This window comes from Aedes aegypti, chromosome 3 (assembly GCF_002204515.2).
Source record: "Aedes aegypti strain LVP_AGWG chromosome 3, AaegL5.0 Primary Assembly, whole genome shotgun sequence".
Taxonomy (NCBI): Eukaryota; Metazoa; Arthropoda; class Insecta; order Diptera; family Culicidae; genus Aedes; species Aedes aegypti.
Genome location: NC_035109.1, coordinates 191,887,212 through 191,910,078, shown reverse-complemented (window position 1 = coordinate 191,910,078; position 22,867 = coordinate 191,887,212). Strand labels below are relative to the sequence as shown.

The 22,867-nt window shown below is 35.3% G+C and overlaps 1 protein-coding gene across 1 annotated transcript in view; it reads left to right on the top strand.

Moving 5' to 3' along the window:
* The first annotated feature begins 709 nt into the window (after positions 1 to 709).
* Positions 710 to 22,867, top strand: part of LOC5568864 (allatostatin-A receptor) — an 86,528-nt gene continuing 64,370 nt past the window's right edge. Inside the window, exons 1-2 of the mRNA XM_001652540.2 lie at positions 710 to 1,326; positions 21,575 to 21,956. Of these exons, the coding sequence (XP_001652590.1) occupies positions 21,794 to 21,956 (163 nt within the window). The 5' untranslated portion in view covers positions 710 to 1,326; positions 21,575 to 21,793. The remainder of the gene's footprint in view (positions 1,327 to 21,574; positions 21,957 to 22,867) is intronic.

Genomic DNA, 22,867 nt, shown 5'->3' with positions numbered 1-22,867 from the left:
TCCGGATCCCGGAATCACTTTGTGTGGCTCTGGGAGAACTTTTTTTTGCCAGGTCCACCGTCGGGGACTAGGTAAAAATCTTGCAAAGTAGACAGAGTAAATATTCGTAGAGGCTTCCGGACCAGAAGTTTCCCACCTTCGGAAATTTCAGGAACGATTTTGGCATCCTCCCGGATAGCATCGGTTCAGGAGATCTTCCAGTGAATTGACAGCAATTTGTCGCAGAGAACAGAGATCAGTCAGCAAGCACAGAAGTGACCAGTAGAAGTTTTGCAGGAATCCGAAGTGATGCCAGGCCCAAACCTATAGAACGCGTTGTCGCATCAGAAGCTGTGCAAAACCCCGTTGAGATCAAGCCAACAACGAGTTGTCGCAGAGCACCGTTGAAATGTTTTAATGAGCAGCGTTTTTGACGACATTCACGTTCCAACAGAAAACTAGCAGTATCGCTAAAGGCTGAGTTTGACGAAGAGCATGAGTCTGACCCTTCCTCGATGTAACTGCACTGCAACTGCTTACCTATAGTTTCTTTTTAACATGCGAGGATTGGCTGACTTTCGAAAGGCTAAAAAAAATCGTTTCGGGAGAGGATAGATGGAATCCTTGACAAATAACTAGTAACATTGTGGGTTTCGTAGCTGTGGATTCGATTCCTGATCCAGTCTGGAAAACTTTTCGAGTGGAACGTTAGTCTGTTGTCTACTGTGGTCCACCATTCAAAGGGCAAATTGTCCACTGACAAAAGAATTAACGTGTCAGTGTCTTTTCGATTGATTATGCTCGTTCAAAATGAGTTATCTAGGCTGGTCAAATTGACCTCTAGGAAAATATTACTCCAAGTGTCTCCGATTAAATTACTTATTTTATGTTAACAAAATTACCAAATCCTCCATACAAAATCGAGACATCGGAACATGTGCCTGTTCGGAATTTGAATGAACCCGGTATTTCGAATATCTTTTAAAGTTTTCCTTATTTAAGGCATACCTGCAAAAAATACACCGCATAAAAACACCGGAATGGTTCGCATCACCTGTAGGGAGATCAGCCATATCGCTAGATGTTCATATTTGCTACATGCCGAGAGAATGCGTGGGAGTCGTCTGGACGAAGGATTCTGAAACAGAAGATAGCAGTTATTTTATCGTTTCTATCGCAATCCCGTCCATTCGATAGCATCAGTTCGGTTTCGGGAGTCGTGCCGTACGGTCGGAAAATTTGGAAGCGGTTCTCGCCCAACTATAAATTTCCCTTGATACCGTGGAAACTTTGGCTCAAGAAATTCAACAACTGTTGCTCATTTTTACACATTGTTGTTATTCCGTCGTGAAGGTTGGGGTGGTTGATAAAATAAATAAAAGTTGTCTGGAAAAGTATTTCAGTTTTTGTTTGTTGTGAAAGTAGCACTAGAAAAGCAAGGCGAAGGATAGAAACCGAACCGGATGGGGTTTCTTTGACTTACAACGTTTGGCATGACGACGTCGACATACTTCACGCATTTAGCGGAATTTAATTTTGCCACTTTTGTAAAGTGATATTTTTCGTCGCATGAGAAGGAAGTGATGATCGTGAAGCAAAGTTTACCGAATGGAGTGAGAGCATATGTGATTGATGTTGAAGTGCGTGACGGAAGAAGCGTGGCCTCCAGATACGTTGGAAGACGCGAGAAACGGAAGCTTTTTCCGCAGAGTGTGATGCAAGGAAATGGTCCTGATGTGATTACCGGTCTCTTTAGCTTGTGAAACTCTGATGTTGATATACATCACTTAGCATACTCGTGTGGCGTCTGGGCCGGATATTCAAGCCATTAAATGTTTTGGCTTCTACTGAGCATCCTTCTACGATAGAGTTGTTGTTTTTGCCGCTAACGGAACATTATGGACGTGAAAATGGGGTGTAAGAGAAAAGTGGTTGCTTATAATCTTGTGTACATTGTACAAGGGGCTCAGCTAGGGCTAATTGCAGGGAGAGAAAGTACCATACAAGAAGTTGTAAATTCATATTAATTCATATTTATGATTCGATTATCAGTGAGTTTTTTTTTTTCAATTCGAAGGAAAAATGCTTAACATTTGGGACGTCAACATTTTTCATGTCTTCTACAAAGTTGTTAAACATCTTAAAACGCGTGTTTTTGCTATCTTTTAAGGTAAAATAATTATCAGTCGAATTCGTTTTAATAAGGCTTATTTGTTTGATAGTAAAAACCCATGCAAAGACGCTTATAGACAAAAGTTTTTATCGAATTCCGAAAGGGGAGATATGGTACTTTCATGATTTGTAAGAGTTGTCTGCGCCTTTTTGCGCCGAAGCCAGTTATGGAGGCCTAAACTACCCCTTAAAAAGAGTAATTCATGAACAATTTTGTTACTTCAAAAGATAGAGTTCAGCAAAAACACAGGTTTTTCCATGACAAACAACTTTGTAGAAAACACAAATGTTAAAAATCTTGGAAAAATATTATGATAAAATGATTTGTATGATTTTTAGGGGCCATTCACATACAACGGCATATATCTCAAAAAGTATTAGAGATAGAAAAATCGTGTCTTGGACAAAGTTGTTTCAAATTGCCAATGCCATAACTTTTCCGAAGACACCATATGTCTATTCAAATGTTTTGAAAAAAAAAAATGTGTTTTCTATCTCACTGCTAGGTGGATTGATCACAAAACTTTTTCCGTCAAAAGTTACCGTAATTTTGGGTGAAATCACGGTTTTTCTATAATGTTAACAATGCCAATCAACTAAATGCAGGAAAAAAAGTACGAAGGTGAGCCTCATCGACTCATGTACCGAAATTTTCTAACAAATGTTATTTTAGTGTTAACAAATATTTCTAAAATAAAAAATCAAGGGATCTCATATCGGGGTGAAGTTGATCACTTGCCAATGCCATTATTGTTAGTTTTCAAAACAATTCTTCATGATAAATTTGAGCTCCCTGAATCCGATTGTGCTTGTCAAAATCTTAACAATGCAATGTTACATAAATTTCAAGAATTACGCGGAAACGCCTAAATGTATGCAATTTCCTAAGGAAATCAATGGCATCGAACAGAAATTCAATTATTTCAATCATATAAGCTAATTGGTACGAGTTTTGGTGATGAAATCTTCTTTGGGGATGTATCTCAAGCATCCTCACAAACTTCCAGATTTATACCATGTTCAAATCCTTGCTTAGAAATAGAAGTTCATAGGTGTTTGTCAATACTGCACCGTGCATGATTTTGAAATTTTACGTTATTTTCATAGTAATAAACATTTTTCAACGCAAAAAACTTTACAACACACAATTCGATAATAGTTACGACCAACAACGTTCATTTAATGCAGCTCACATCGATATTTGTGCTCCATTACGAATAAATAAAATCGTGTGATACGATGATCAATTTCACCCTTCTGATCAATTACACCCGATTTTACGGTACGCCTCAATAAACCAAGAAGCTTCTCCGAACAAACTATATGGCTAAAATCAACGGTTTGGGCGCTATTAAAAAAAGCGCATGAATTCGAGAAAATAAAAATAAACAGTGCATTCGTAGGTTTTACGGATGTTCTGTTAATACAATTATTTTGATATTTTTGAAGCCAATTTGTAATTGCTATGGATATGGTCATCATGAATTGGTAGCATAGTGTCCAAATAATACAATACTGGATTTTTCGTACATATATTCCTCATCATTCCATTGAAAATGAACATAGAACGACCAGCTTGTCCAAATTAGATGCATATACAAGTTATTTACGTTACCTTATCGGGATTCTTATGAGACTTTTTCATAGAAGTCTTTTTTGATCACCATAATGACATCTTCGATCCACACCGCAACTTCTGTGGTTTTCTACCACGCGGTGGATCTTTTGATGTAAGTCATGAGTTCGACGAGAATAAAAAGGCCTAGATCAAAAGTTTCAGGACCAATTTATTTTTCTTCGGTTTTCAAACTAGTTGAGTACAGAAATAATAAATTGCACAGGTTTTTAATTAAATACAGTTTGTACTTATGGAGACGCGTGGTTGGTCATTTTTGATCTTGAACAAGCATATTGTCGTGAAAGTATGATGTAATGTTTGCATTCTTTTGATAATTGACATTGATGCAGATTGCTATCCAAAGAATTTGTGTGAAAAAAGCTACTAAAAAGGAAGTATATATTAAAACAAGGCGAAATTAAAGTATATCTTAAAAAGTGCGCTAAAACCTGTCCCATGCAAATCATAACCACTTCTTCTTCTTGGTGTACAGATCGTCTAATGCTTGAATGTCTGTTTTATGTGGCTCAGCTGATTGATTTTTGCAAATAATTAACTATTTAAATAATCTTCAATCATGGTTCAATTTATCAGAAAATAAAAACCAAATAGCCGTTTAAACGCATAGTTGTTCGGCAAGGTAAAGTTGAGAATAACGGGTTTGAATGCCGGTTCGGTTAATTCGGGTAGAACATTTTGGAGACTTTTCTGGGAATATAGTGTTCTCCTGCTTGTCATGCGATATGTAGAGTCTTGCTCGCGCTCATACGTGTTCTTCGGAAATTGTTAAAAATCATTCAAAGTTTACTTGGAAAGTCGTATGAAATTATTATGTGTATTATACTTTCTGCCTACTGAAATTATGATGCAACCTAAACAAAACAGTACTTCTCAGTGCAGCAAAAACACTACTTTTCAGTACTACTTTCACGCCGATTGATCCCCCTTTCAATCTGTATTATGACCCGTGTCTTAGATTTTTTCGAGTCGGTGAAAGCTAACGGTGGTAATTATTCTTGGACATAGACCTGTGCACCGAAACATTTTTGATCGGCGGCAGCGTGAGAGCATTTTTGTGCCATCGGCGTCACGCCGTTAATATGTTTCGGCGGCGGCGACGGCGGCGTACATGGGCGTGCAGAAAATTTAAGATCAAAATGATTGTATTTTTTATTTTTGCATTACGCCCCATCTAAATCAGAGCATTCTTCTCAGCTTAGTTCTTATGAGCATTTCCAAAATTATTAGCTCAGAGGTTTCTTATATAATTGATCACTTGTGTGTTTTGTCTGGCAATTGAGGGGGTTTGAAACAAAGGGGTGTAAGTGACAAAAAACTAGTTTTGAGAAAATCGACTTTGAAGTTTTTTCTTGCATTCCATACAAATTGTATGCAAATCAAAAAAGCTAGCCAGTCTTATACGAATTATAACATTTTTCTCATTGGACGGAAAAATCACTTAAAAATACCGTTGGAAAGTGTAGAATTTATTGGTAAACTTCACTCAAAACCGATCAAGATGTCACTTGCACCCCGTTGCATATGGGCCCCTCAATTATGAAGATTGGGAAGTCGAGTAACTAAGTAATCGTATGTAAATCGAGCATATTAATGTGACTCGTCTGTAGTCACTGTCGATCAAAACTAGCATGTATATTCCATATGTCCCCCATCGACTGCTATAGTAATCTTGTCATATAGAGTGTCAACTGTCGATAAATTCGAGTGACACAGTCGTGTCGAGTGTTGGTCGACAGTAACTCTAGTCGAGTCACCTTTGATCGACTCAACTCATACAATAGACCCCATACCTCATACAATAGAATCCAAAGAAGTCACAACGATTATTTAGGAATTTACAATGCGCATAATGAAATTTATATGCTTCCCACAGGATCCACATTGCATTTAATAAATCTAGTAGCAGTATATGGAGACATTTCCATACGACTTCATTGGAAGGAATTCTGGAGAAATCTTTGAAGAAATACCCAAAGAAATGTCAGAAATCCTGTAGTGACACTTTAGCTGTACAAATTGTAACTTGACACTATACTATGGACAAGCATGTTCCAATGGCAGCGCCGAGGAACATGGCTGAAGCGGAATCGAACCTGACGGCACTAATCACACATCCAAGAAGTCTACGTAATTCCTGCAATCTCTGGTTTAATTCCAAAATGTAATATAGATAGGATTTTTAGATGAATTGTTTATTGGAATTGTTTTAAAGAATACTTGGAGAAACTATTAAAAAATAAAGCCGGAACGGAGAAACTAATAAAAAAACGCACCTTTAAAATTATTTTGATCTTTTGAACATTTAACTGAATACCAATAAAGTTTTCAGTTTGCTCTTCAATAAAGTTAAACTGAACCATAAAACTGGTAACACATAACTATTTATTTTTTATTGAACTAACGAAAAAAAAATTGAAAAACATGTCCAAGACACAAAGTGATCAAGCATATTTTTTGTTATGTGTATCACTTTGTTTCTTGGTGCATTTTTTTGTTGTCAAAATTCAACATATCTGTAACCTTTGAATCAATAGTTTTCCCCCAATTTTTTCAAAAGTTATCAAAATCAAAGCTCTCTGAAGTTGACCATTTTGTATGGGAAAACAGCTTTGGTGCATTTTTTACGTCCAAAACTGTAGTTAGGAAGTTTTATGTTTTACCTTACATTTTTTTTAATTTGTGTGTGTGATAAATTAAATAAGGCAATATGTTTTTTATGCATTTGCAAGATTAGAGATATCTGAATAATATTCTGCGAGAATTTTTGAAACACTTGTAAAGGAATAATAAATAAATTGTTCAATAAATTACCATAGGAATTATTGGAAATATAGAATGAGAAATCACTAGAAACAACTCTCTGAGGATTTTCCATGGACATCTTTGGTATTCCTGGTGAATTCTATTGACGAATACTTGAGCAAATTATTAGAGGAATTCAAAAATAAAATTCTGTTATCTCTGCAGGATACTTTACAGAAATCCTTGGATAATTTTCATTTAATTTTCTAGAGAAACTGCAAGGATAACCCCTCACGTAATTAAAGAGGGATTTTTTTTGAAAAACTCCAACAGAAATCCAGGAAAAAAATTTAGAACATTCAAGATAATATAAAATCCCTTCATGAATTGTTTTCAAAAAAATCCTAAATGAATGATTTTTTCCCTAAGAAATGTCTAAATAAATGAAGAAAACTCTTATATGAATTTATTTAATTCTTAAGTAAATTCTTTAAATGCCAGAGGAATTTTAGAAATAGCTATGACGTTATTTATAAATAAATCATAAGAGGGTCCTAATAACAAACATATCAGGAAGAAACCTCTAATAAAATTCCTGGGCATACGCAAGATGATTTTTTTGATAGAACTCCTGAGTACATTCTTTGGAAATGGAGAAATTTCTGATGATTATCGTCGAGAAATCTCGCTGGGAATCCATAGAGGAATAGCTGATTGAATCTCTGTAAGCGTTTTGTAATAATCTCTGGCGTTATAGGCATTCAGAAGTCCAAGCTTAAATAATTTGTGCAGGAAATCTTAGACGTGTTCATGGAAAAATCCGTGTAGGTATTTCAATGTAATTGAAGAAATTTCAGGAGGTATCCCCAGAAGTATGGAAAGATTCTCGATGGAGTTCATAGAAAAATTAGTGACAGATCTCGAAGCCCATTAGTAAAACCAAGGTTTCATTACAAATCGCAAAAAAGGAAACTGTCGTGTTTTGCCAGAAACACTGAAAGATCGCGTTTAAGCAAGGTAATCTTGAAAGATCTCTGTGATGATTAATCTCATCAATTTTCTTTAGTCTAAATCAGTGCTTCCCAAACTTTTTCAACTTTCGCCCCCTTGAGGCCAATATTTATCTGGAATCGCCCCCCTAATATGTGATTCAAATATTTCAATAAATGTCCTCTACTCGTATATCCAAAGAATCATAATACAATAACTATTATGTACATATAAAAATATTTTCTTAAATATCAATAACCTGGACTGTTATAATATCAATCTTAACAATAGCTTGCGTGCATTACAGGCTATTGAATCAGTCAGTAAACGTTCGGTCCAGTTTCAACTCAAATGGAAGTTCTCCAACACTGAATGTTTTCCGAGGAAACGATTTATTTTTACATGAATATGTCATATTTAAGTGAACTGCATTGATTTTGTTCGCCATTGTTCGTTTTTGGAAGATCTCACCCCGTGAATTGTGATTTCATATTGATTTATCTGCTATTTAAAATTACTAAATAAAATTAATGCAATTATTTTCCGAAATTGTGAGTAAAAAATTTTTGAAGTTTCTGAAAATGCTTTTCTTTATGCCTAAAACCCCTGAAAAATACATGAAAATCCAAAATGTTTTACAACTGGAGGTTCAAATCTAACGCATCTTTGAAATTCCTTCAAATATATCAATAAATAGTGTTTTTTTGTCTTTGGCATCATTGGAGCCCGATTTTATCTGCTGAATTTTCCAAAATTTGTTTATAAAATGATAAAAAACATCAAAAATGACACTGTAGATTTTTGTTTCTGAAAAGATGGATGCCAGAAATATTAACTTCCAGACCTTAAAGCTCACATACAAAAAATCCTCCTTTATAAAATATTGGGCACTACTCCTTATATAAAATATTGGGCATCTGCAAAATCTTGTTAAAATTTCAAAAGCTGACCATTCTTAAAACTCACATGATATTTTAAAACCTCAATGCATGACACAAATATTTTGTGTTTGACAATCATATAATGTTGTCTATCATAATTTTGAAATGACCATGATATTTAATATAACGATCTAAGGTAAAATTGTCCTGGAAATAGTTAAGTTTGGAATTGATTAACTATCAGATGTGTGTCCTCCAAAGGTTTTGAGTAATTATTTTCAAATGCTCCCATGTTTGCTTTTTCGCCCCCTTTCTGGATTTTTCGCCCCCCAAATTCTGTTTTACAAATTTTCGCCCCCTTGACCCTGAAAATCGCCCCCAGGGGGGCGAATTCGCCTACTTTAGGAATCACTGGTCTAAATAATCTAAATAAAAAAAAGCACCAGATCTGCCAATCGCATGAGTCTTTCACTAGCATTTTGCTTAGTTCTTTTCAACCAAAGTGATCTTATTATCTAATATAAAAGCTTGTAATGGCAAAAGTTATGTGTTATGTGCATGTACTATGAGTACATTTCCAGAAACCTGTAAGTAATTTCCAGAACCCCTCTCAGTGGTCATGGTACCAAATATTGCCGCTTGGATGCTAAATGCATGATTTATGGAGATATTTTTCACGCGAAGGAAGATATCAAAAAATTGGTACCGTAAAATGGGGTGAAGTTGATCACTTTAGAGCAGTGTTTCCCAAACTTTTTTGACTTTCGCCCCCTTGAGGGCAATATATTTTTGGAATCGCCCCCCTGATATGTTTTTGAAATATTTGTATTGAACGCTTCACTTTGCTAAAGTTGTGATCGATATATTACCATAAGTGTATTGAAGATTGGTCAAATTATCAAAATTATTGGTGCGAAAATGTCAAAAATATGTGGTTTTGAATCATTTTATACACCAAAAATCACCTCAACTCGTATATCCATGACAAAGTCATGCGGTCATATTCATTGATTTTCATGTATAAACAAACCTATCCGAAATATTTTCTTAAATTTCAATAAACGCTATTTTTTTTAATAATGTACTTGTCAGTTATTTATAATAGCAAATATGTGCGTTACAGGATACTGGCCCAGACTTCACCAAACTAAATAGATTTGGCTTACTTTCTCTATTTTGAATCTTATCAATTTGATTGGTTGACAGTTATTTTCTGTTAAGTTATCTATTATCTTTACAATTTCTTGAAAAAGTTTCATAAATTCTATGCAATAAATGTTTGACAGTTTCAAAATGCTAATATTTACTAAAAAAACATTATCATTATCTTTTTCACTGCAATGTTGCGTAAGAAGATTATTTAATTAAAAAATCCAGATTTTTTTGTGTAGCTTTGGAGGTGTCAATACAATATTCATTAAAATCTATTTTTAGTTGCATGATCTACGTTTTAGAGTTTATACTGGCCAAGTTTGCTGAGTTTGATTCATAAAAAGAATGTAATAAAAGTAATTATTGAAATTATCGTAACCAAATATAAAAACAAGTTGTGGTAAAAAAAAATTGCCTGTGATGACCCGGATGTCAATAATCGTAACATTAGCTGTCCAATTCCAATTCACAAATAAAACATTAAATTATTTCTTTTCGTTTTTCGAAACAATTTCTAAGATTGTTTACATATTGTTCACTTTAATGAAACTTTGACTATAAATAGATAACTCTGATCTGAATGCAATGTGTTTTGTGAAAATTTCAGTATAAAATTCATAATTCTTAGTGTACAAATGCTTTAAACAGCTGACTGCTTATTAAACTTAGTTGGCCATTGGCATTGTTTGTACAAGAGATGTATATCGTGATTATAAAATGAGCATGTTAAGACAAACAAATAGAGTGAAAAAATTTAATTTGTAATCAACTTATCTTCAGTTTATTAGAGTATAATCCTCTATTAAATTGAGAGTCTTCTCTAAATGTTATGAATCGTTCCTCAGTTTCTCACACTTTCGCCCCCCTTTTAGATGTTTCGCCCCCCAAATTCCATTTTACAAATTTTCGCCCCCCTGGATCTGAAAATCGCCCCCCGGGGGGCGAATTCGCCCACTTTGGGAATCACTGCTTTAGAGCAATTCCGTTCAATAGGGATGCACGTATTACCAACCAAATATTTTTCAAACCAGTACTGGTTGAATGTTTATCGAATTATGTAAAGGAAATTTTGACAAAATGCTATAATAATAACAAAAATAATTTGAAGAAATCAAAAATTGAAGTTTTTGATTCCGGGGTGAAGTTGATTAATTACTGTAATTGGTTTCCATAAAACTTACAAGTTGTTGATAAATCGGTGTATTTTGGAATTGAAATGTACAAATCAAGCGTGTGCTAGAATAAGGGCGTAAGTCGCATGATCGATTTCTCTTCATCGATCCGGTGACAAGATGCAGGGTTGTCAGCATTTTTTCACCTCAAGACACAAGATTGCATCGCTGCCAAGCGATTTGAGGTGAAAAAATGCTAACAAACCTGCATCTTGTCACCTTTATTCACAGAAGAGAGGACCGATGAAGATAAATCGATCATGCGACTCACGCCCTTATTCTAGCACACGCTTGAAATTACAGAATAATCCACATAAACGCCTAAATGTAGGCAATTTTCTTTGGAATTGGGACATGGTTACGGAAAGAACATTTTTTCTCTGGAAATGATTTTTTCTATTCAATTCAAATTCTAAACTGGGTTCAAAAAATAAAACTGGAATGTATTAGACAGTGTATGTAAATGCTGTGTGTATATGGGCTTGGTAATAGTCGATTGTTTGGAGAAGAAAGTCGATTGTGTGGAGAAGAACCATTCAACAGTTCCTCATACATTTCCTAAAATTCCTGTTTTTTTCCATGGTATAATTATCTCCCATGTCAATCCAAATTTAGAAAAAATCAAGAGTACCTAGCGACCAGTCAATGCGACATCACAGAAATTTTGATAATTGAAATCTAATTATAGGCTATAATTTATAGCTCTATTGGCAGACTATGCATGTGGGTCAGGGATTGATCAACTTTACCCCACTAATCAACTACACCCTGAGTTACGGTATGTGTAAATTGTGCTGCAAACTTAAGTCCAACTTTTGGGATTGTCGCGAAACGAGTTGAGGAGTCTCATTCACAAAAACTCTAACCAGTTTCGACTCATAGTGGGGGAAAAATTCAAATCAGCGGGGCAAAAGTTCAAGCAAAACCATGCTGAAGGTGTCTGGGATCGATTCTTGGTCGGTTAAGGATCTTTTCGTAATGGAAATTTCCTTGACTCCCCCTTGGTTGAGCATCGTACTTACCACACGATATACGAATACGAAAATGGTAACAAAGAAAGCCCTCAATTAATAATTGTGGAAGCTGAGAAGCAGGCTCTGTCCCAGTACGAACGTAATACCAATAACAACAAGAAGAATGTAGAAATGTCACTACAATTTTAAGTTTTACTCTTATTTTGTTACATTTTACAATTAACACTATTTTACGCAAATTTCCAATTAAAATTTAGTGTGTTTTTCAACACAGACATCAGTGAAGTTTTTATGGTTGGTATGAAGTATTGCTATTACAAAAATATCAATCTTTCTCATTTTACGCAGCAAACTTTTACTCTTAGACTAGTTTCGATTTAATGCCACACCGGTGGATGATTTTGAACCATCAATAACTTTCAATTTTCAAACTGATATGTCTAAATTTAGCAAAATTGTAGGCAATAGATCGAAGGTCTACTTTGCGGTGTTTATTTCTTTATAACTGTTATTATTTTCCAGGAAATGTAGATTATTGCACTAAGGTCGAGATTTTGCCCCACCTTACCATAAATAGCTTGTAGAAACAGCATCAACGAAGATTTTGAGAAAGAATCAGGGTAAAAACACCGGTTTTGGCCAGCACAAGAGAAAATGTCGATAAAAATTCAATGGAAAGCCGTATTTATGCTACAAATATGTCAAATGCAAGCTTCCAATACATATTATGTGTGTAATATATCAAAACTGAGCTAAAACCATTTTTTCGTCTTGAAAATTCTGTTGGTCAATATAGGCCATCGGAACTAGTTTCGGCCAGAGATTTAAATTTGGTTCCTAAATTGGCCAATTGCATTGATTTCTCATGAGAGTGACCAAATTAGGAGTGCCCTGGCCAAATTAGGTGTATGGGAGTTAAAATTATAAGGAAAATTAATTGTTATTCTTATGTTTTGAATCAATTTGGACGAGTAAATCAATGTAGCTGTATAATATGAATGTGATCTACTGAACTCAAAATGTTTCAAGCTGATTGGCTATGTAAAACGGAGTATAATCCACTATGGCTACAATTGGCGTATGGCCAAAACTGGTGCTTCTACCCTATATGATCGCAACCCTCAATCCGGCCATGTATCTGCTTAACGACGGGCGTTCTACGTGGGGTTCCGCTAATGCCGTGAGAACATTTCTGGTGTGCAGTTGTTTTACTGTTTTCCTTTTTACTAACTGGTACATGGTATGTTTGTGCTGGGCAAGATAAATATTTATTAAAAATGGGGAAAAATTACTTCTTCGTAATGTTTCGATTGCCAAGGGGAGTGGTTTTTTTACACACAAAAGATTGAACCATCGCACGGCTCGATACTCAAACGGAAAATAAATCAATCAGTATCGCTGTGATTTATTATTATGTGATACAAACTTTGGCTCTTTTTGCTATTCTTAGGGAATGGGCATTAGCGGGCGAAAGAATCCTTGAAAAAGAAAGGTTATAACCTAAGAGCGGCAGACATTACCAAACGCGGCAAAACCAAATTCGTGCAGACCGTGAATTAACAAGTTCAATAAATTTGGCGCATAATTGAGTTTGGGAAGCCCCGATTAGATCGGAGCTGGCATTTGCCAGATCCGCCAAACGAGCTGAAAAAGATTATGATGCTTGTTAAAATGGGTTCGCAAACAGTTGAAACTAATCCAATTTTCAAATCCAAATCATGATAAGCTACATAATAAAGTAATGATTCGAATAGCTATATAGCATGCGACATTTTTTTTAATTCCTTCATTAGTATTCAATTCTTATATTCAGGTGTTCTGTGTTATTAGACAACACAATCATCCTAATTTGGTAATACTAAATTAGTATTAAATTTTATTAACATATTGTTAAAAACATATTACATTGCATTTGCCGTAGCAGTTCAGAATTTTCACCTGCTGGCAAAAGATAAGAAAGGCTTTCAATTAACGTAACCTAACTTAACCTGCATATGTAACGCATTAATCGTGGCAATAGAAGATTGCAACGATTTTTGTCTAAAATTATAAATAATTTTATTTGACATTTGTTCCAATCCTTCAAAATTCGATATTCTATGTAACATATTAGTACTATAGCAGGGAAAGAGCTTGAGAATCATTTTACAAATTTTATTTTCAATCCTCTGCAGAATTTTCTTTCTGGTATTACAACAGCTAGTCCATATTGGTACAGCATACAACATGGCTGGCCTGAAGATTTGTTTCAAAAACTTGTTCTTAAGACAAACTTTTGATTTTCTGTTAATAAGTGGATGAAAACATTTTATATATTTGTTACATTTGGCATTCAACTTCAATGTGAGTTTTGAAAGTTAAATTTTTAACTAGCATGAGCCCTAGATACTTAATTTCATCTGATCATCGTGACAACATGTCTACTCAAAGGTTTCTAATAAAGAGCTGATTTATGTGGGAATATTAGCGTAACAGCACCGGTTGTGGTCAGTATAAGAGAAAATATGTTTTTTTTTTTAAATACATGAAACCTTGCATGTACTGCAAATACTCCAAATGAAAGCTTTCAAACCATATTATGTGTGAAAAATATCAGAACTTGGCAGAAACCTTATTTTGTCATAGAAAATCTCGTTGGTTTCAGCCACATTCTTAACATGGGTTCCTAAATTGCCAATAACTATGATTTTTTTTGAGGATGGCCAAATTAGGAAGATCCAGAACAAATTAGGTGCTTAGAGTTTAAAATCATAAGGAAAATTATGTTTCTTTTTTATACTTAACAATGAAACATTTATTCTAATTTTCTATGTAAAATGGTAATGGTAATGGTAACCGGTTCAAACTTTATTGCAATCTACTGCACCAGTGATTCCGGAAGTGGGCAAATTCGCCTCCCCTGGGGGCGATTTCTCAGGTCCAAGGAGGCGAAAAATTGTCATACTGAATTTGGGAGGCGAAAAAATTGGAAAGAGGGCGATGTTATTAATGATAACCATTTTAATGAAAGACAGATACCATACAACCTTGTTTCTGATTACCTCTCAGGCAGTTAGTTCCATGAGCTGAATGACGCTTGAATAACCTTTAATTTGAACGATGTGCAGATGGGATGGGTCACCGAATTCCGTGAAAATTTGCTTTTTTGTTATTTATTCGACATAAGGATACACGTGTTTTTGGATTTTTTTGATTAGGGCGACCATTTCCAAAAAAGGGACCTGAAAAATCGCGACTTTGCAAAAGTTTTATTTTTTAAAAATTTATTACTTTTGAACCGTTTGACCGATTTTTAATTTTCTTGGACAAAATGGAAAGATTTTGATTTTTCAAGAAAAATACAAAATTTCACAAAAATTGTTTTTTACACAAAAAAAAAAAAGAAAATCAAATTTTTCAGTTTTTTTTTTTGTGTTTTGAAGGTCTTGGGACAAAATGAGCTATTGCTGTTCCAATTTTTCTTGAAAGTTCAGAAAAATTCACGTTTACTGTCGAACTTTCAGCGATGTATGTTTTTTAGTTTTTGAGATATATTTTTTTGAAAATAAAAAATCAGTCATTTTTTATCAGCACACACTGTAGGTCTCAGCGCATTAGATTTTTATATTTTTTTTAAATCATAACTTTTGAACAGTTCAACCGATTTCCAATCTTTTTTCATGGAATGAAGCTTAAGATTTCAACTTTTCAGAATAAATATTAAACCCAGAAAAATATTTTCTCTACATGAAAATATATAAAAATTTCAAGTTTTTTAGAAAGATTTTATTTTTTTCATGTAAACATTTTTTTTTTCAGAGTTTAATATTTTTTTCTGAAAAGTGGATTTCAGCTTTTATTCTATAAAAAAGATTGGAAATCGGTTGAGCTGTTCAAAACTTGTGATTTTTTTCTTTATAGAATATCTAATGCGCTGAGACCTACAGTGTGTGCCGATGAAAAATGACAAATTTTTAATTCCTAAAAAAATATATTAAAAAAACGTACATCGCTGAAAATTTGACAGTACCTAAACGTTAGATTTTATGAACTTTCAAGAAAAAATGAGAACAGCAATATCACTTTTTGTTCCGAGGCCTTCAAAACACGAAAAAAACGGATTTTTTTTATTTTTTTCATGTAAAATAACTTTTTTTGTGAAATTTTATATAATTTTTGAAAAGTCAAAATCTTTTAATTTCATCATGAAGCATGAAGCATGAAGCTCGTCGTCGGGACTACACCGTCCCTCAAACAGATGGTAGTGAAAACGTTCTATTGGAGAAGTTTCACCGAGGATTTCATCGTATACAGTCCTCTCAAGTCTAGTTTTTGTTGTCGCTGGTTGACTGATTTTACCTTCCCGGATCTTTAGAGGAATTTTCAGATGCGTGTTGTCCACACGAATGAGAACGGTTGGCGTGGCGTTGCTGTATCCTTCAATGGGCAGACCCAGGGAGGTACGAAAACTGTTTCGACAGTTGAACAAAGGGTAGAGTTTGATTTGGGAGGCGTACATTCTCTACCGTGTGGGCTGCTATCAACACATGTCGTTTAGACGTTCCTCGACCAGAAATTTCAAGTCGAATCAACTGTGGTTTATATTCAGTACGCTCTTTGTCACTTTTCCTTTGCAGGCAAAGCGAATAATCTTCTCCTTTCAGTCCCAACTCGCGGAATACCCCAACTTCGATCGGCATGGAATAAGACCCTTCATCCAGAAACGTAAAGGTGTGGACAGACTTTCCGTTTCCGAATCGCGTTACCGATATTATATGGAAAAGCGTTGTCATCTTGCGTTGATTGTGGATATTGACCGTTTCTGTTGTTGAAGGCTTCGCTGGCAATGATGTGGCAAGATGCAACAGCTTATTGTTCTTCACAGCCATCCATACTGCATAACGACGCCTTTCCATGCGTAATCAAGCACTTCCGATGTAGGTGAAGCTCTTGAACGCGCTTCCAACGATCATCCAAGCATCACTTCTTGAAAGCGTCGCATTCTCGTACCTTGTTGCCCGATTTTTTGCAAATGGGGCATGGTTTCTGCTGATGTTGTTGTCATCTTCCAACGTTTTCTGGCGGGGTGCCAGACGAATGTGCGTTGACAAAGAGTCTTTCCTTACCATTCGTTTATCCGATTGAAAGCGAGTTTCTTCGGACGATTGAAAAGGAGCAATATCGTTTGTGCCATGTTATCACCGAAGGTCCCAAGGTCGACTGTCGAACACTTCTGCTTGAAGAGCGCCCAATCAAGCTTAATATTCGCTGGCAGTTTGATCTCTAGGTTTGTACGATTTTGGTTACGCCGAAGGGAGTGTTCAATCAATGAGGAAAGCTTCACTTTAAACGTTGCGTTCGGATGTAATGCATTTGTTCTATTTTGTGGTAACATGTTATCAGAGAATAATTTACCCACCGTGGTAACTGCTGCTTGTGCATGCTACTTAGTGGTTCAAGGCCTGACGACTGGTCTACTGCTACGTTGAACTTGTTCCATGGACACTGGCTACCGGATGGTTACCACTCGCAGGTTGGCTTGACGACGATGGGCCCACTTGCTGTGTGTTCGGCTTTGGCGGACATAGTTGTACGCCAAGATATTTCCGCTGAATCTCCTGCAAGCCCACAGCGAATTGCCGTTTCGGTAGCGGTTGAGGTCTTGTTGGACATCTCTTGTCTTGTTGAGTGTCTTGTTTGGACATAAGTACTGTCATTTCGATTTATTTTATCGGAGTCCTTCAAATAATCTGTGCCTGACGAAAATTGTAACTGCAGAAGCTAGCCGCCAATTTGCCAAGAATCCATGAAAATCCCTGCTAAGGATTGCAAACGGAAGCCTCCATACAGCACGCCAACCACCACTTCCGGATTGCAGTTGTTCCAAACGCCTTCGCCGACCCGTTGGTTTCCATGCGAAACTATTATCATATTTCAACCCATGGTTTTTTCTGTTCTGGAGAACACGGTGATCATGAAGCAGGTTTTCCAGTCTCAAATCTATTAGAACAGCGATGAAGAACGTCTCCACTGATGCAAGATTGGCAAGGATCTTTATACGAGGCACTTCTTCGAGGCCTGTTGGTATTCATCCTGGAGGTGCTTTTTAACGAAATTCCGAAAGCTAAACCTTAACCAAAAGTGTTTTTATCTGAAAATAAGGCTGATACAAATATTAATTTTCTTTTATGTCACCCCCCGAAAATTTTGAAGGGGAGAAAAAAAAGATTCTTCATATTTTTGACATCAGTTAGGGGTCGTCCATAAATGACGCTTTTAAAGGGGGGGGGGCTTCCAGAATTTGTGACGATGTGTGACGAGGGGGAGGAATGGGTCCTAGCTAGTGGACGTAGCATTTTGAACCATGTCGGTAAAAAGAGAGGCGCTGAAAAAAATGGAATACAATATTTTTTTGATCAATTTTTTTTTTGTTTGACTTATAAACTTGGGTTATAAAATGATGATTCGGCTTCCAAACATTAATATGACAAAATTGAAAAAAATCAATGAAATTTCAGATTTTCTTGATAAATGCAATCAAACAGCTTTTTTTAAAGCTTCAAATAATTATGTGAATACAGATCGGACTCGATTATCTGGAGACTCGATTATCCGGGGACTCGTTTATCCGGGATTCGATTATCCGGAATTTTAGACTCGATTATCCGTAAATTGTTTTTTGATGTTCTTGTTTTTCAATTTTTATGCATAAATCTGAGATAATTTGGTATTGCAATATACAATATGAGTGGTTTTGCAGTTTAGAATGTATTTAAGGAAAGGGGGTTTAAAAAAGTGTTTTTTTTGTGTATGCTGGTCAAAATTATTTTTCTTGTAAAAACCCCTACTGTTCCTAGAAAAAAAATTCTGGCTACTCCACCGCATCATATAAATAAAATAACGAAAAAAGATAATATTTAAGTTTTTTTTATCAGAGATTTAATTTTTTTTTTAGTGATTCGATTATCCGGAAAAAAAATCGATACTCTGGATAATCGAGTCTGACCTGTATTAAATTATATTCAATAGAACAAAAAGTTCGATAAATTAGTTAAAAATCAATGCTTTATGGACTTTATGGAAAATTGTTTTCCAATTTGTTAACAATACATGTCAACCATTTTAGTTTTATTCGTATATTCTGTTGGGGCTTTATTGCTTCAAGATAATATGCTCTTTTTGGCAAATATTACATTAAAACAAGATATTTATTCCGAGAATGCATTCAATGTTGCAGGAGATCTCTACCCAATCAACTCATCGATTTGTTTTGATATATCATTGCTCTTGATGGAATAGCCTGAATATTAATGAGGACAACAGATTCGAGTGTTATCTAAATTGTCATATCATTTAATTTTCTTAATGACTCGGTAACTTGAAGAAAGATTATTTTTATTTTTTTAATTGTTTTATTATAGGTTATGTAAGATAATTTCAGTATGATCAACGATAATGAAAATCAGCTGAAATATTGATGGAAATGAATAATGTTTATAATAATCGCCAAAATTTTCTAAACATTCCAAATATTACAAGTGTAATCTTTTCTATATCTGGCCACTGATTGCTGAATGGATTTGAATTTGGATAATAATGACGAAGACACATTTCAAATTAATATATCTTGTTGATCATTTTCATTGAAATCTACATATTTGTTACATTTTTTTTACTTCGTCCTTTGGCGGAGAGGCCTGTGTCATCCGTAAACAAATAATTTTGACATCCCTGAGGTAACTCAGGTAAGTCAGATGTGAAAATATTGTATAATATTGGTCCCAAAATGCTGCCTTGAGGAACACCAGCTCTTACAGGCTCTTTCAGACCTGGAGCTCTGATAATTAACCTGAAGTGTACGATTTGACAGATAACTTTGAATTATTCTAACAACGTATGTTGGAAATTTAAAGTTCTTTAATTTTACAATCAAACCTTCATGCCAAACACTGTCCAATGCTTTTTCTATGTCTAGAAGAGTAAGACCAGTAGAATAGCCTTCAGATTTGTTGGAACGCATCAAATTTGTTGCACGTAAAAGTTGATGAATAGTCAAATGTCCATGACGGAATCCGAACTGGTCATTGGCAAAAATTGAATTTAAGTTGATGTGGACCATAAATCTGCTACTGATGGAGGAAAGCAAACTGATTGGACGATAGCTAGAAGCTTCTGCAGGATTTTTGTCTGGTTTCAAAATTGGTACAACCTTAGCCTTTTTCCATTTGTCAGGAAAATATGCTAATTGAAAACATTTGTTAAATATATCAACTAAGAATGATGAGCTACTTTCTGGAAGTTTCTTGATGAGGATGTAGAAAATTCCATCATCACCAGGAGCTTTCATATTTTTGATTTTTTTTAATAATAGTTCTCACTTTTTCCAAATCAGTCTCCCAGGAATTTTCGAAAACATTCTCTTGATTGAGAATATTTTCGAAGTCCTTAGTAACTTGATTTTCAATTGGACTAGTAAGTCCTAAATTGAAATTGTGCGCGCTTTCAAACTGTATAGCAAGTTTTTGAGCTTTTTCGCAATTAGTTAGTGATAATTTGTTTCCCTCTTTCAATGCCGGTATTGGCTTCTGAGGTTTTTTCAAAATTTTAGATAATTTCCAAAATGGCTTAGAGCCAACGTCCAACTGAGAAATCTTATTTTCAAAATGTAATATTATTTAGATCACTTTTATTAAAGTGAACTAAATAAAATTCTTGACAAAAGAGAACCTGTTAGTCTGGGTCCTCATTATTATAATGATTAGTTGGGCTGGGGAAAATCCAAGTAAATCATTTATTCCATTTTTGAACTCTGCAGGGGACTTATTGTCACTTGAGGTACCTTTCAAGACGACTTTGACAGTCTCCTTTCTTGATATTTGGGAGGAAACCTTGATGAAGATCAAAATCATTCGATACAATTATCAATAGTATAGAAATAGTACTGAAAAGTACTGTTTTTGTAGCACTGAGAAGTACTGTTTTATTGCTAGGTCGAGTACGTTGAAATTGCTTTCTCCTCGCGATTTTAAAACGGATCAAAAGTTAAAGATCAGCATCTATGGACCAATGCACGAGTTCACTCGTTGACGTTTGAGCGGTGCCGTGTTATTTATGTGACCATGGAAACGAGTGAACTTGGCACCGCTCAAACGTCAAATTAGTGAACTCGCGCATCGGTCCATAATAACAGATTCGAATTTTGCTAGACATTTTAAAATCAGTGAAAAAAAAACAAACAAAAAATTATTCATATTAAAATTATAGGGAAAAATCCACTGATGACTAACTTTCCGCTAATCGAACCACACTATTATTCATTTTGATTGAAGGCTAAGCGATGGCGGGTTGCGTCTGGGTTCATCTTCGGCCTTCCAGTGAAAAGTTTTAATTGAAGATTTCATTTACCCTACCCGATGGAAAAAAACAGCAGCCATGGAAAAGTACCATTTGGGAATTTGGGTAATAACACTAGGGAATCGCAATGGAACAATGTCGTAGTACGGCATTTGTAATTTTTTCGGTTTTGACTTTCAAATACAAATTGCTGTTGAAATTATTTTATACATCATTTGAATATGAAAATTTGTTGCTGTAACATTGTAACATTTGCGACATAAACGTCAAAGTGTAGACCTAGAATTTATGATACGAACTAATCGAGGGATACAAATTGATTATTCCGCATTATTTTTTTTATAGGGGTGCATACAATAACCTGCAAATGAAGCAAACAGATTTGAAATGAGTGCCAGATAGATTTCAAGCATACATTTTTCAATTGCTACGGATACATAGTTGGTCTCTAATTGGATATCACAGTTCGAATGCGGGGGCCTAAGTGCCTCTCCCCGTAGGTGCATCTAATTCAATATCCGTATATTGTGTCTATTCCAGTGCTGAGAGGAACCAGACATGGTTGAAAAATGTTCCACCGGCAATATGGGAAATAACATGAGTGCATACTAACAATTGAGGAATGCAAATAAATACCGGAGAGACCGAACTCTGCCATATGCTTGGGATCAAAATTGTTTGAGGTGCAAATAGTGCTGTCCCCAGTTGGTCGTGAGTTTGCAATAAGCGGATGCCACTAGCAAAAGTCAGGCAATCATCATGTTTGGAAATACAACGTGGAATGAAACCTTCGCCTGGTACAACGAGTCACTGTATCATGGAAACGTGACAAACATTGAAAAAATTGTATCCATGATGGTACCGGTGTTCTTCGGATTGATAGGTCTCGCAGGACTGATAGGCAACGGCTTGGTCGTACTCGGTAAGTGCAAATTAGTTTTGTTTAATTAGATTATCTGCTTTATACTTGCTTTCCATCGTAGAATCCTGATTAAAAATTTCATATGATGATTAGGGACATAATGAACGCAAGGGAAAAGAGCATTAAAAATTACAAACTTCTAATGAATGACACGCTATGTCTGAACCAGACGATTATAAAAATCGAATGTACATCGGATTTTTTCTCGCTAGGGATCAGTATTTGGTCTATATTTTCATAATCGGAAGGTTTTAAAATATTCTATCGGTGAAATTTTTTCCATACATTTTGTATGGGCTAAAATGCGTCGAAAAAGGGGGTTTTCATGGGTTTTAGTATGAAAAATAGCTAAAAAGAAGAAAAAAAAAAACAAATTTTCACCGATGGAATATGTTAAAACCTTCCGATTATGAAAATATAGACCAAATACTGATCCCTAGCGAGAAAAAATCCGATGTACATTAAATTTTCATAATCGTCTGGTTCAGACATAGCGTGAATGATCTATAAAGTGGTGCTTGTATGTCACGGATTGGATTGAAAGCGAGTTCATTCCTACAGGACTCCTGGGGACCGTTCAAATATTACGTAACGCAACAGGGGGAGGGAGGGGGTCTTACATAGTGTTACGGTCCATACAAAAAATTGAAGTTTTCCATACAAAAGCTGTTACGTGGGGGAGGGAGGGGGTATAAAATTGACAAATTTTGCGTTACATAATATTTGAATGAACCCCAACCTGTTCGTTCCGTAGTTACACAAAAAATAAAATATGTTCCAGAAAAAAAGAAAACCCAAACAAAATTTGGGTATTAGAGGTTTAAGCGATTCTGTTCTTAAAGCCTAACAGACTGCATGTTTAGTAGAGTGGTTCAAAAAATCGATTTTGCTCCAAACCGCTCATTCGAAGA